Raw genomic sequence first — 14,253 nt, forward strand, 5'->3', positions numbered from 1 at the left:
CCCAAGTACCCCACACCGGGCCACTGCGACAGGCATCGGTGTTCTCACAGCTCTGCAGGCTGGGAGGCCGAGCGCCAGACGGGAGAGGGTGGGGGGAGGGCACGCTCTTCCTTTCTTATAGAAGCACCAGTCCTACTGGATTAGAGCCACGCCCTTGTGACTTAATTTTAATCAACTCCTGAAGGCCCTGTCTCCAAACACAGCCACATGGGGGTCAGGGCTTCAGTGTAGGGATTGTGCAGTCACAGTTCAGTAGACAACGGGCTTTAAATTTTACTCTAATTTTAAGAAAATTCAAACATGTTGAATACATCATGGAGAGAATATTTTTTAAAAGCAATTAGTGGTGGAACCCAGGCTTGTAGACTCTTCTAGTATAATGAAAATAGGACTTGAATTGGAGGAATTCGATTTTCAAGCTTAAGAATCGTGTCCTCCCCAACCCCAGGAGTGAGGGAGCGTTTCTCCAGCAGCAGCTAAGCATACCTTTATCTCTCTCTCTCATAGTATATAGTCATATATATTTACATATAGACACGTATTTTTAAATGTGGCAAAATATATGTAACATAAAATTTACCATCTTAACCATTTTTTAGCATACAATTCAGTAGTGTTAAATACATTCACATTGTTAATGCAACTAATCTCCAAAACTCTTTTCATCTTGCAAAACTGAAACTCTATACTCATTGAACAACTCTCCATTCCCTTCTTCCCCAGTCCCTGGCAGCCACCATTCTACTCTCTGTCTGGGAATTTGGCTACTGTAGGTGCCTGGAGTCATACAGTATTTGCCCTTTTGTTCTTTTGTGATTGGCTTATTCCACTCAGTGTAATGTCCTCAAAGCTCATCCTTGTTGTATCATATGACAGGATTTCCTTCCTTTTTAAAGTGAATAATATTCCACTGTATGTATATACCACACTTCGCTTATCCTTTCAGCCATCGATAGGTATTTGTGCTGCTTCCAGCTCTTGGCTATCGTGAATAGCGCGTCTATGAACACGGTGTGCAACTGTCTCTTTGAGATCCTGCTTTCAATTCTTTCAGAAGTGAACTTGATCGATCACATGGTAATTCTATTTTTAATTTTTTAGTTACTACCATACTCTTTTTCAGAGTGGCTGCACTATCTCACATTCCCACAAGGGTCCCTATTTCTCTACATCCTCACCAACACTTGTTATTTTGTGTTTCTTTGATAGTTGTCACCTAATAGGTAGGAAGTGGTATCCCACTATGGTTTTGATTTATATTTCCCTAATCATTAATGATGCTGAGCATCTTTCTTATGGGCTTGTCCATTTGCATGTATTCTTTGGGAAAATATCTGTTCAAGTCTTTTGCCCATTTTTAAATTCAATTGTTGTTATTGTTGAGTTGTAGGAGTTCTTTATATATTGTAGATATTAACCCCTTAACAGATACATGATTTGCAAATACTTTCTCCCATGCCATAGATTGCCATTTCACTCTGTTGATTGTATCCTTTGGTGCATAGCTTTTAAATTTTAATGTAGCCCAATTTATCTATTTTTATTTTGTTGCTTTTAGGTGTCATATCCAAGAAATCACTGCCAAATCCAATGTCATAAAGATTTTCCCCTATGTTTTTTGTAGGAGTTTTATAGTTTTAGCTTTTACATGGAGGTCTTTGATCCATTTTGAGTAAATTTTTGTGTAGGTAAGGTAAGGATCCAACTGCACTCTTTTGAATGTGGACATCCAGTGTCCCCGGCACCGTTTGTTGAAGAGACTGTCCTTTCCCCATTGGATGGTCTTGCACTCTTGTTGAAAATTGTTTGACCATATGTTCAAGAATGTATTTTTGGCCAGGTGTGGTGGCTCATGTCTGTAATCCCAGCTGCTCAGGAGGCTGAGGCAGGAGGATTGCTTGAGACCAGGGGTTCAAGACCAGCCGGGGCAATATTGTGAGTCGTCCACATTGGGACTAGCTGGATCCTGTAGTAACAACACGTTAATGCTGGAATCATTCATGTTGATAAAAGGGTCTGGCTGGGAATCCTCTGGGGCTGTTCTGTTCACCAGGGTTTCTAAAAGCTGAAATGGAAGGCCCGTCACGACTCCCCTGGGAGTGCCCATTTTCAAGCCTGCTTGGTGTGTCTCTGTCTGCAAATGCAGTGTCCTTAGTGTCGTGCTCCTTTCTCAATGTGTGAGGCTGGCTCACTGGGCGGGGGAGGTGCTGCCTCAGCTTGCTGCGTGACCTTGGCCAGGCCCCTTCCATTCTCTGGACCTCAGTCTTATCAGCTGTCAGTTGGACATGGGGCCGTCTGAGACATCTCAAGACATCAGCAGTGCCTTTCAGAACTGGGTGACCCTGCCTTGACTGGTCCTTACCACGGGGAAGGCGAGAGACAGCCACAGCTACTGAGGGGCACAGGTCACAGATGAAGCAGCCACGGGATGCCCTTGTCAGCTGACGTGACTCTTCCAGTCTCTCTGGCCTTCAGGACTTCCTCCCCTCCCACTTCCACCTTTGCAGCTGCACCCACCTTGCTTCAAATCATAACACTACCACTCAGATCTTGGTGATAAAATAAGAATAATAGTACTGTTGTGAAGATCACACCAGGTCATTGGAAACCACATCTCATTCCAAATCTAGATAACAGCTTTAGGACTCCTAAGTGTTCTGAGTATGTACAATGTGGGAAGAGGGGTCCCCAGAGGAAACAGCAAATACCTAGGCCCAGAGGTGAGCCAGACCATCCCGCATTGGGAAGTGCTGGGAGCAGGTGGCCCCTGCCGGCTAAATCTGCTGTCCCTGACGGTGGTCAAGAGCACAGGTGGCACTGAGCCCTGGGAATGCGTCTGGTCCGTAGTGAGATGTGCTCTCAGCTCAGAGCACACTCTGGATCTAAGGGCTAGTACAAAATCAGATTGCGAAATATCACATTAATATTCTTGTATCAACTGTAATATTAATAAAATGATAGTATTTTGGATATATTGGATTAAATAACAACATTTGTAAAACTAATTTCACCTGTTTCTCTTTACTTTTTAAATGTGGCTGCTAGAAATTTTTAAATCATATGTGTAGCTCATGTTGCATTTCTCCTGGACAGCACTGGCCTCGACCGGGTCAGGGACTCACAAACTAGGCAGTTTATACAGCCTCCTTTCTCAGGGCCGAGGGGATGGGATGAGTGGACTGGGCCTGGGTCACTGGCGCCATCCTTGGGTGGGAGCGGTGCTCCCCAAGGACCTCAGCGACTCAGAGCTGGGGAGGGGTGAGTCCCCAAACAAAAACTGAAGACTTACAGATGGTGAACAGACCCCTCATCACCAAGGCATTGCTTCAACCAGTAGCTTTTCCCGATTTGAGGCTTCCTTCCAGGCACATGCTTGGGTGCACACACCACACACACACACACACACACACACACACACACAGGCACAGCCTCACTGGCATGCATGCACGGTGGGTGACCTGAGGACAAACAGCCCCATACACCTTTCTCTCACCACGATCGCCAGCCCCCTCGTCCCGCGTGGCTGAGTGAAGAAACCCCACGCTGTGCTGCCGCACATCCTGACCACCCCGAGGCCTGGGGAGAACATGACCTTAGCCATTTTAATGAGACCTCATCTTCCTTCCAAATGACAGCAGTGAGTATCAACATACGTCTGTGCAGGTTGACTGCAAGACTGGGTGGAAACATTTTGAGATTCAACGTGCCTCTCTGTTAGATTGGCAGAGTCCCTGATTAGTTAAACTATGAGCATTCATTTGTTGAGCTTGATGGTAAATCAATCGTTCCTCATCCTCAATCAATTTATTCCTTATCAGATGGGAGGTGGCCCAATGACCAGGCACTGGAGGGCCCTCAGCACCTGCGGCAGCTGTGCCACCTGTCCCTGCGGACGGGCAGAGCTCCTGTGGTCAATGACGAGACTGCACTGGGGCTGGGACACTTCTGGGGGTGCCCGATGACCCCACCGCAGGCACAGAGCGGCCTCAGAGGCCCCTCTCTTTTGCTAGGGGAGGAGAAGGACGTAGCAGGTGGGCGCATGGCAGTGGGCACAGTGCGCTCCGCTTTAGCCTGTGAGCCAGAGCCGCCCGCCTTGGGAGGCATCAGCGCGAAGGCTCTGGAGGATCGGGTCTCCCTGATCCAGGAGTGGGCCGTTCACAGCTTCCGGTCTTTGGGGTTCCGTGTAGTAGCTCCTGTCTCGGGCTGGCGCTCCCGCCTCCTCTCCAGCGAGTTCCTCCCGGGCACAAGCAGCAGCCGGTCATCAGGTGTTTCTCGTCAGGAGCCAGTCCCTCTGCTTTCTGCAACTCATCCTCTCTCTCGAAACTGAACACCTGCATTTTCTTTCTTTGCACCTGACAGCTGCTGTGATCTGAGAAGATGCATGGTATAATTTCTATTTTTTTGAATTTTTTAAGACATGATTTATGTCCTAGGACATGGTCAATCTTAGAGAATGTCCCGTGAGCTGATGAGAAGAATGTATAATCTGTGGACTTTGGGTAGAATGTCCTATAGATGTCAGCCATGCCCATTTGTTCTAGCATTCTATTTAGGTCCATTATGTCTTTGTTTATTTTCTGTTTAGAGGATCTGTCCTGTACTGTCAGTGGGGTGTTAAAGTCTCCAGCTATTACAGTATTGTTATCTATCATTTGGTTGAGATCTAGTAGGGTTTGCTTTATGAATCTAGGTGCACCTAGGTTGGGTGCATATATATTGAGTATAGTCATGGCTTCTTGATGAATTGTGCCTTTAATCAGTATGTAGAAGCCATCTTTGTCTTTTATTATTTTTGTTGGTTTGAAAGCTAAGTTATTGGAAATTAAGAGTGCCACACCAGCTTTCTTTTGGTTACCATTTGCTTGAAATATCGATTTCCATCCTTTTATTTTCAGTCTAAATGCATCTTTGCAGGTTAGGTGAGTTTCTTGAAGACAGCAGATACTTGGATTGTATTTTTTTATCCATTGGGCCAGTCTATGTCTCTTGAGCGGGGAGTTCAAGCCATTCACATTTATTGAGAAAACTGATAAGTGAGACAGTTTTTTGTTCAGCTTGTTGGGTAGAACTTCATTGTGATGTTTTCTCTCCTGGGCCATTGTGGTGTCTGGAATTTGATCTTTAGCTCTTGAGTAGTTTTACATTCGTGGATCTTTCTTGTGCTGATCCGTGTGTAATTCTCTTTTGAGTACTTCTTGGAGGGCTGGTCTTGTCTTGGTGAATTCCCTCAACCTTTGTTTATCTGAGAATGTCTTGATTTCTCCTTCGTATAGAAAACTTAGCTTAGCTGGGTACAAGATTCTAGGCTGGGCATTATTCTGTTTCCGAAGCATGAAAATGGGGCCCCAACCTCTTCTTGCTTGTAAGGTTTCAGCTGAGAAATCTGGCGTAATTCTGATGGGTTTTCCTTTGTAAGTTACTTGTTTCTTTCTCCTTACAGCTCGGAGAAGTGACTCTTTAGTGGATATTTTGGTCAGCCTGATGACTACGTGGCGTGGTGTTTTCCTATTTGCTATGAATCTCCCAGGGGTCCTTTGAGCTTCTTGAATCTGTATGTCTAGAGTATTGGCAAGGCCTGGAAAATTTTCCTCAATTATGTCTTCAAATAGCTTGTCCAACCCTTGCTTATTATCTTCTTCACCCTCAGGAATGCCAATAACTCTCAAGTTAGGTTTCTTCACATAATCCCACATTTCTTGAAGACTCAGATCATTTCTCTTACTTTTTTGATCTATCTCTGTGACTGACTTATTTAGTTGGAAGGAGTTATCTTCAATTTCTGAGATTCTTTCCTCTGTTTGATCTACCCTGCTCTTGAGACTTTCCACAGTGTTTTGTAGCTCTCTGAGTGAATTCTTCACTTCTAGGAGTTCAGTTTGGTTTTTCTTCAATATTTCAATTTCTTTAGTGAATTTTTCCTCCAAATCCTGTATTTTTTTTGTGTTTTCCTTGTGTTGTTTATCCACTGATTCTTGTATATTATTCAGCTTGTTTATAATCCATAATTGGAATTCTTCCTGTGACATGTTGGTGTTTTGAGTCTGGTTTGTGTCAAATGGTTGGGAGCTGGTATTTCTCTTTGGGGATGAGCTTTCCATTTGATTCTTTGTGCTCTCCGTGTTTTTTCGCTGGGCCCTTCCCATCTAGATTTATCGTTGGATCTTTACTTATAGATTTAGTCTGGTTAACAGGACTCTTTGTGCTCTATTCTTAGGCTGTGAAACAGTCTAGGTATGTTGCTTCTTTTGGCAAGAGGGGGAGACTGTTGTGTATTGTTTAGAGATTTTTCTGTTTCCGTTGGGGGACTGCTTCCGATGGGTCCAATCCTAGAGGATTGGAGTGATCCAGGACCGCTTTGGTGAGTTAGAACACTGTGTTGTGGTCTTTCAGAAGGCAGGCAGGGTCCACACTAATAGTAGACCGAAATTCTCTTTGTTTGTTTGTTTGTTTCCCTTTGGTTCTTCCTCTATAGGGGAGGTTTCTGACTCTATCTGCAGGCAAGATACTAGCTATGGGGAGAGGACGGTGACCTCGCTTGCTCAGCGCCCCAGTTGCTGTAGCTCCCACGGGCAAAAGTCTGTCTTGGCCCAATGTCCCCAGGGATCAGGTTCCACACTCTCACTTCTGGAGAAGTATTCAGTGTTTACACTTGGGCGGGGACCCTATATAAGGTCCGTGGACCAGGGGAGAGGGCCGTCCAGGGAGCCTCTTGGTACCCTATTGCTCCGCAGTGACTTGGCTGTGGGCCCTAGAATGGCGATTGCGTGCCCGCAGATCGCTGGCCCTGGGGGTGACTGCTCAGGATCCGGTATGTACCAGAGCCAGGGACCTGGCCCGTTCCGAAGCTCACCATGGGTCCCCAGTTAGAAGGCGAAAAGAGAGGAGAAAGAGAAAAGAAAAAAAAAAAGAAAAAAGAAAAGGAAAGAAAGAAAAGAAAGAGGAGAAAACGAAAGAGAAAAGAAGAAAAAGAAAGAAAGAAAAAAAAAGAAAAAAAAAGAGAAAAGAAACGCAAAAAGCCAAACCAAAAAAACACCAAAAACGCCAACAAAAATGAACAAAAACAAACTACATAGCACCTCACCACACCGCAAGGCAGAAAGATACACAAATCTGAAGTATATAATTCAGCAACTCAATGTTTTTTTGTTTGTTTGTTTGTTTTACGCCTTAGCACAGCTCCGCCCCTTCACTTCGGCTTGGCTGGGTCCGGAGCGGCCATTAAATGTTTTTGTTTTTACGCCTTAGCGCAGCTCCGCCCCTTCACGCCCGCCCGGCTGGGTCCCGGGCGGTTTCGCAGTGGATTTCAAGATGGCGTCTACGCACCCACACAGCTCCGAGGGTGGTGGGGATCCAACCTCCGCGCTCAAAAAGGCGCGGCAGCCAGAGGCCCAGAGGGCAAAGGTGCCCGCCGAGGCTGTCCGGCTCGTGAGCCGCCAGAAAAGAAAAAGAAAAAGAAAAGAAAAGGAAAAAAAAAAAAAAAACCAAAAAAACCCAAAAACAAACACAAACACAAACAAACAAAACCCAGAAGAAATTTACCAAGAATAAAATATATAGTTCGGCGAGCCTATTCTTCTTGTTTTTTTTTTTTTTTTTTTTTATGCCTTAGCGCAGCTCTGCCCCTTCACCCCGAGCGCGGCCCCGGCATATCCCGCACTCCTGGCGTTGGTTCAGAGACCAGCGGAGGGCACCGGGCAGAAAGAGCCGCTCGGCACTTTTTCGCTCCCGAGCGGTTTCGCCCTCGCTTTCAAGATGGCGCCTGCCGAGCTCCAGGGCTGGAGGAGACCGGCTCTCCGGCAGGCAGAGACCGCCACTGCCCAGGGGCTGGCGAGCAAGGACGCGCACCGGGGGGTCACCGGCTGGAGAACCGCCGAAAAAGGCAGCATGGGCAGAAAGAGCCGCTGGGCACTTTTTGGCTCCCGAGCGATTTTGCCTTCGCTTTCAAGATGGCGCCTGCCGAGCTCCGGGGCTGGAGGGGACCGGCTCCCCAGCAGGCAGAGACCGCCACTGCCCGGGGGCTGGCGAGCAAGGACACGCACCGGGGGTGACCGGCTGGAGAACTGCCGAAAAAGGCAGCACGGGCAGAAAGAGCCGCTGGGCACTTTTTGGCTCCCGAGCCGTTTCGTCCTCGCTTTCAAGATGGTGCCTGCCGAGCTCCGGGGCTGGAGGGGACCGGCTCCCCGGCAGGCAGAGACCGCCACTGCCCAGGGGCTGGCCAGCAAGGACACGCACCGGGGGTGACCGGCTGGAGAACTGCCGATAAAGGCCGCACGGGGTACAACGCTATTTGCTGTCCAGGAGTCTTTTGTGTTTTTCCGCCCTGGGGCAGATCCGTCCCTCCTCGCCAAGCGCTGTCTCAGCTGAGATCCCCCAGGTTCTAAGGTAATTTCGCAAAAAAGCCTCCTGTCTGCAATGCACCACGTATCCCTCAGTGATTCTGCGCTGGCCTGGGTCAGGGCTCTGTTCAATTGGGAGCGGAGGGCTAGCCGCTTTCCCGAGAGGCTGCACCCGCCCCGGCTGGGGGCGGGTGTATCCGACCCGCGCTCCGCTGGCTAGTGTCTGTCCCGCGTTCCCAATTTTCGTTCACCTCAGACCTCACTCGCTCTGTTTGTCCCACGCTGATTCTCCGTGGATTCACACTGCTGTTCCTGTGTGGGAGCGGTCTTCTAGCGTTGTGGCAGGTCCGGATCGATGCCTTCCTCCCCGGGAGCGCAGATTCAGGCCGTCACCACCACTCCGCCATCTTTGATTCTCTCTGTCTTCGACTTTTAATCTTCTCGCTCTGGTGACCGGCCAGCTGTTTCAGCCGCACGATGCAATTATTCACTTGTTGGCAATTTCTTTTTTGTAAGAAAGCTTCTCTCAGGTTTCTGAGGGTTCTGATGTGATTTAATTAGTTCATTAAATACCACATGTTGTTCATGCTGGCCTTCTGCAGCCTGTACGACTGTTCCTTGGTCTTCTTTCGAGTCTAGCTTTTATTTTTATAAAGTTATATGGGCACACAGTTTAAAGAGTCAGTATTTCTCCTTTTGAGATTGGCTTATTTTGCCTAGCATTATGTCCTCAAAATCCATCCATGCTGTAGCATAGGACAGGAGTTCCTTCTTTTTTAAGGCTGTATAATATTCCATTGTATGTATAGCCTACATTTTCTGAATCCATTCGTCTGTTGATGGACATTTGTGTTGCTCCCACTTCTTGGTTGTTGTGAATAGTTGCTGCAATGAACATGGGTGTGCAAATGGTTCTTCAAGATCCTGCTTCGAACTCTTGGATACATATATACCCAGGGTGGGATTGCTGGATCATAGGGTAATTCTATTTTTAACTTTCTGAGGAAACTCCACACTGTTTTCCATTATGGCTATACCACTTTACATTCCCACCAACACTGACGACAGTTCCAATTTCTCCACATCCTTGACAATTCCTGTTATTTTCTATTCTTTTGATAGTGGCCATCCCAATGGGAAGATTGCTCTTTTCTTGAGATCTTTGCAGAAGTTGCTAGCCCTCTTATAGGATTTGAATTTGCCCTGAGTTTTCTCTTTATCAACTAACTAAATTTCCTCTTTTTTGTCTACCTACCCCTTGAAAATTATTTCTTTATTTTTAAAGTTCAGTAATTTTTACTAGTATATGTCCTGGAGTTGATTTTTATTGGTTATCATTTGCTGGTACCTGGTGCATTTTCAATCTATAGATTCAGGCTTCTTTAATTTCCAGAAAGTTGTCTTGAATTGTCTCTTCTTTTTTTCTTTCTCTCTCTCTTTCTTTCTTTCTTTTTTTTTTTTTTGAGACAGAGTCTCACTCTGTCACCCAGGCTAAAGCGCAGTGGCCTCATCACAGCTCACTGCAGCCTCCAACTCCTGAGCTCAAGTGAATCTCCTTCCTCAGCCTCCCAAGCCACCAGAATTACAGGTGTGTGGCACTAAACACAGCTAATTTTTCTATTTTTTGAGAAATGGGGTCTCGCTCTTGGCTCAGGCTCGTCTCCCACACCTGGCCTCAAATGATTCTCCAGCCTCCTGGAGTGCTAAAATTACAGTGAGCCACCGCACCCGGCCTTGAATTTTATCTTTAAATAATCTTTCTGCTCTTTTTTATCCCCCTGGTTTTCTTCTTTGAACACTCTATTTGTATTTTTGCCTGTCTTCTATATTCATCCTTTCCTTCCTAATCCTAATTTTTTAAATTTCTGTCATTTTGCTCACTTTTCTCCTTCCTATCTTACGATTCTTCCCCGTGTTGTTTAACCAGTGCATGTTCTCCTGCTCTTGTTTCCAATTTTGCCTTCATTCTGGCTGTGTTTGTTTCTTTTCCTCCATTTCTTCCCTGAGCTCTGCCGACTCACACCTCGTCCTTCTCTGTTGTCTCTCAACCTAGTTCCTGAGCTCCGTAGCCTCTGGCCTGTGCTTCAGTAGGGTTTTATAGATAATGGTGGAATACTTGGTCACAGCTTTCCACTGCTCTGTGGCAGTTCTTTTTCTTCTGGTGAGTATTGTTTGGATTCTCTCCTTTTGGATTTCAGTACCTCTGTCTGTAGTCCTGTGCCGGCTCCTTTTGGATCACTTTTCTTTGAATGGGGTGAGATTTCTTGGATTTCACTTGGGGTCAACACCATGTTGCTGGTTAGCAGAAACCTTGTATGTGAGTTTTTGGTCTTTACTACTCCCAGGCAGTGGATTTGGGACTGGAGGGCTTTTCACCCAAGAGAGCAAGGTTTCTCTCTTCCCACCTCACAGAGAGACTGCTTCCTGCAAATATGGCAGGCCTGCAAACGTGGTGTATTTCTTAGAACTAAGCTGGGCCTGGGGAGTTCCACTGCCACCTGGTGCCTTTGTTCTGGCTGTTGCAGCAAGACATCAGGATGTGCCCCCACCTTAGAGAAATAAACTTTGCTGGAACTTTCTGGAATCCACAGCTGGGACCACCTTTTCAGCTTCCTCCTGCATCTCCCTGCAGCCTTCCTGCTGCTCTATGGCTCAGGGGTGCAGCCTTCTCCCAGTTTCACAGATGATGTGTTTGTTTCTGTTTCTCATCCTCCCAGTTGCTTGTAGGTGATTTCTGAGATGATGCAAGTGAAAAGCTTAACTCTTGCTGACATCCTCAAATTTGAGAAGCACTCTGCTCTCACAACCACTCAGCCATGCTGCCTTTGTAAATAGTGGCTGCGTTTCTTTTTCTTCATGAGAGGTCCTGTGGCAAAGCCTGAACTCCTGTTCTTGGTCAATTTACTGTCCCAGAAAAGACAAAGACATGGAGAGAAGCTGCACAGGCCACATCTGGTACCTCCCCAGTGAGAAGTGCCAGTGACACCTGTTCACAGGAAACCTGGCCTGGGAGAGAGGGAGAGAGAGGGAGAGGGAGAGAGAGAGAGAGAGAGAGACAAGCTCCAGCCCCCTTGGGAGCTCCGGGCTGGCAGGGACAGCCCCGAGTGGTAAGTCTCCAGTAGGAAGGATCAGAACATTGTCCTCTCTCTGTCCTCCAGGGCGACCATGTGTGGCTGAACCCTCCCTCCACAAACAAGACTGGCGTGGCCATCGGAGGCATTATCAAGGAAACGAAGCCAGGCAAGGTCTTGGTTGAGGACGATGAGGGCAAGGTCAGTGTCTCGGGGCTCCCCCCAGGGCCTGGCGCCTTCCCCTCTCTGGCTCTGCTCCCTGGCAGCAGGTGCTCCAAGGCCGAGTGGGGACCCGGGTGCAGGACAGACCACAGGAGTCCTGTTGTGGTGAACCCTGCGTTGTGTGTGGGAAACTAGGAGAATTAGGGAACAGGGAGGAGCACAGTGGGAAAGGGGCTGGGTGGGGCTTGCGGGAGAGAGAGTGGCCTGCAAAGTGAAGGGGACCTGCGGGAAAGGCGGGTGAGGAAGGTGTGTGGAGGGGGAGGAAGGGGCAAAACCCCACAAGTGAGTGGCCGGAGTCTCAGGGTGGCCCAGGGTGACCAGCTCATCCACTGGTGGGGGCACAGCGCTCGCAGGGGAGTGTCCAGCTGGTCACTTTACTCCTCCTTCGGCCAACCTCGCTGCTCAGCTAGGTGTGGCAGAGTGAGGTGGCTGCAGGCTTGGCCTCCAAGGGGAAGGTTCTAGACTGGCCCCAGCTTATGGAAGCCAGCAAAATCATAACAATAATATGTTTTATTTGCATAATGCATTTTTAAAAAATGCTCTTCCTTGCACACTTTTATTATAATACAACAATCTGCAAGGTCCCCTGATGCAACCTGACTCCGAATCTTCCAGCTCCAAGCTCCTCCACCCTGGTCTGAAATTCAGCCCTAGCCACAGCTACACACTGACCCTGGTCCATGGACATGTGCTGGCCCTAGCCATAGATGGACCTCATCCTGTCACAGGTGTCCGTTGACCCTTGTCACAGTCTGTCTTTGGCCAAAGACTGGCCACCAGCCCCAGGTCAGCTGATCCATGGCCCCGAGTGCTGCCTCACTGCTGAGGACTCAGAGGGGAGGGTGTGGCGGGCTGCCCCACGTGGACGGCGGCTGCCCCTCAGGGGAGTCTGTGCCCATTATTCTAGGAACACTGGATCCAAGCAGAGGACCTTGGTGCCCTCAGCCCCATGCACCCCAGCTTAGTCCAGGGCGTGGATGACATGATCCGCCTGGGGGACCTGAACGAGGCGGGCATGGTACACAACCTCCTGATCCGCTACCGGCAGCACAAGATCTACGTGAGTCCACTTGTGTCCACAGGGGAACCCCTACAGGAGCCGACCTCCTGGGTGGGGATGGCTTGGAGCCAGGCACCACTCCCCGCCCCTCACTGTGGGAGGTGGGCGGGGAGCCCGGCCCTCCTCTGCTCCCCAACCCAAAAGAAGCAGGGTGATCACACCCTGGAGGGTAGGAAGCTGACGTGCAGAGTGACAGCGCAGTAGGTGCTCCATAAGTGCTGCCCCTTCCCTCTGTCTGTGGCTGAGTGGACGGCCCTCCTAGGCATGTTGCAGAGACAGGGTCACCAGACCAGGAGTGAGTCCTGAGACAGCAGGATCCAGGGTCCCCACTAGAGGAGGAGGGCCATGTGGGTAGAGGTGGCCCTTCCCCCAAACCCTGGCAGCGGATGGAGGTTCACTCCAGCCCTAAGCTGTCATCCTGGTTCCAATGTAGATTTTCCCAGGAGAGGCATTATCCCAAATTGACACCAGCTCCACCCACGCTCCGTGCTCTGCCCAAGTGGGTGCATGCAGCCTGGGGATGTCACCGCCTGCCTGGGCCTCTCTCTGGTCTGGAGGGGTAGCTACGTTGGCTCTGACCAGCCCTTCTGGGCTGCTCTGAGAAGCTGGGGAGTGCTCTGGGGACCCTGAAGAGAGGGCAGGCCTGCAGAGGGGAAGGCAGAGGCCCCTGAGGCAGGGGGTAGGGTACCCTGTGTCACTCTGGCTTAATGTGGGCAGAGCTCCTGGGTCTGACAGCAGCAGTAAGTTACACCAAATGGCAGCTGTCCTTTCTGAAGCGTTTGTGCACACATTCTTCATTTGGTTGTCATAGCCTTGAGCCAGAGGGATAGCCTCTCCTTTCTTAAAGTGAAAAACCAAGACGTGGATAGTCGTGTGGCTTGTTGTGGAGGCTCTCCCTGTCCCACCCCCAGAGGGGCCGCTGGACCTAGTGGGGGCTGCAGAGGAGCAGCTGATCCTGGGCTGGGGCCCCAAGAGCAGGGCTTATCCCCAGGGGCCTGGAGCACACAGGCCCTGCGGCTGGGACCAGTGAGGGCTGCAGTGGTTATTGGAGGTCCAGCCCGTTTTTATCCAGCCCCTTCTAAGTACCAAGCAGGGCGCTCAGCATTTAACATCTAACTTCCCTGGGAACATGCCCCCCAGGGGCCCACATTCCTGGTGGACACCCCGTCTTCCCAGAGAAAAGATCTGGCAGCCAAGTGTCTTGTCTCCCTGGCCCAGAATCAGGCCCCCCTTCCCCACTAGAGTGGGCAGGTTCCGGTAGCCCTCAGTCATGGCAGCCAAGGCCAGGCTGGGCAGCTCTGCTCGGGGCAGAGGGTGCTGACCAGCTCCTCCCTTCCCCAGACGTACACAGGCTCCATCCTGGTGGCCGTGAACCCATTCCAGGTGCTGCCCCTGTACACCCGGGAGCAGGTGCAGCTCTACTACAACCGCCACGTGGGCGAGCTGCCCCCGCACCTCTTCGCCATCGCCAACAACTGCTACTTCAACATGCAGAGGAATAAGAGGGACCAGAGCTGCGTTATCAGGTGCGGGCATCTCCCGAAGGAGGGAGCCTCCCCTCTCC

At 49.4% G+C, this 14,253-nt stretch overlaps 1 protein-coding gene across 1 annotated transcript in view; it reads left to right on the forward strand.

Moving 5' to 3' along the window:
* The window catches only part of MYO7B (myosin VIIB), a 73,728-nt gene that overhangs the window by 1,425 nt on the left and 58,050 nt on the right, over nt 1-14,253 (forward strand). Inside the window, exons 2-4 of the mRNA XM_069474635.1 lie at nt 11,495-11,608; nt 12,537-12,689; nt 14,031-14,215. Coding sequence (XP_069330736.1) covers nt 11,495-11,608; nt 12,537-12,689; nt 14,031-14,215 — 452 coding nt within the window. The remainder of the gene's footprint in view (nt 1-11,494; nt 11,609-12,536; nt 12,690-14,030; nt 14,216-14,253) is intronic.

Source organism: Eulemur rufifrons, chromosome 1 (assembly GCF_041146395.1).
Source record: "Eulemur rufifrons isolate Redbay chromosome 1, OSU_ERuf_1, whole genome shotgun sequence".
NCBI classification, from domain to species: Eukaryota; Metazoa; Chordata; class Mammalia; order Primates; family Lemuridae; genus Eulemur; species Eulemur rufifrons.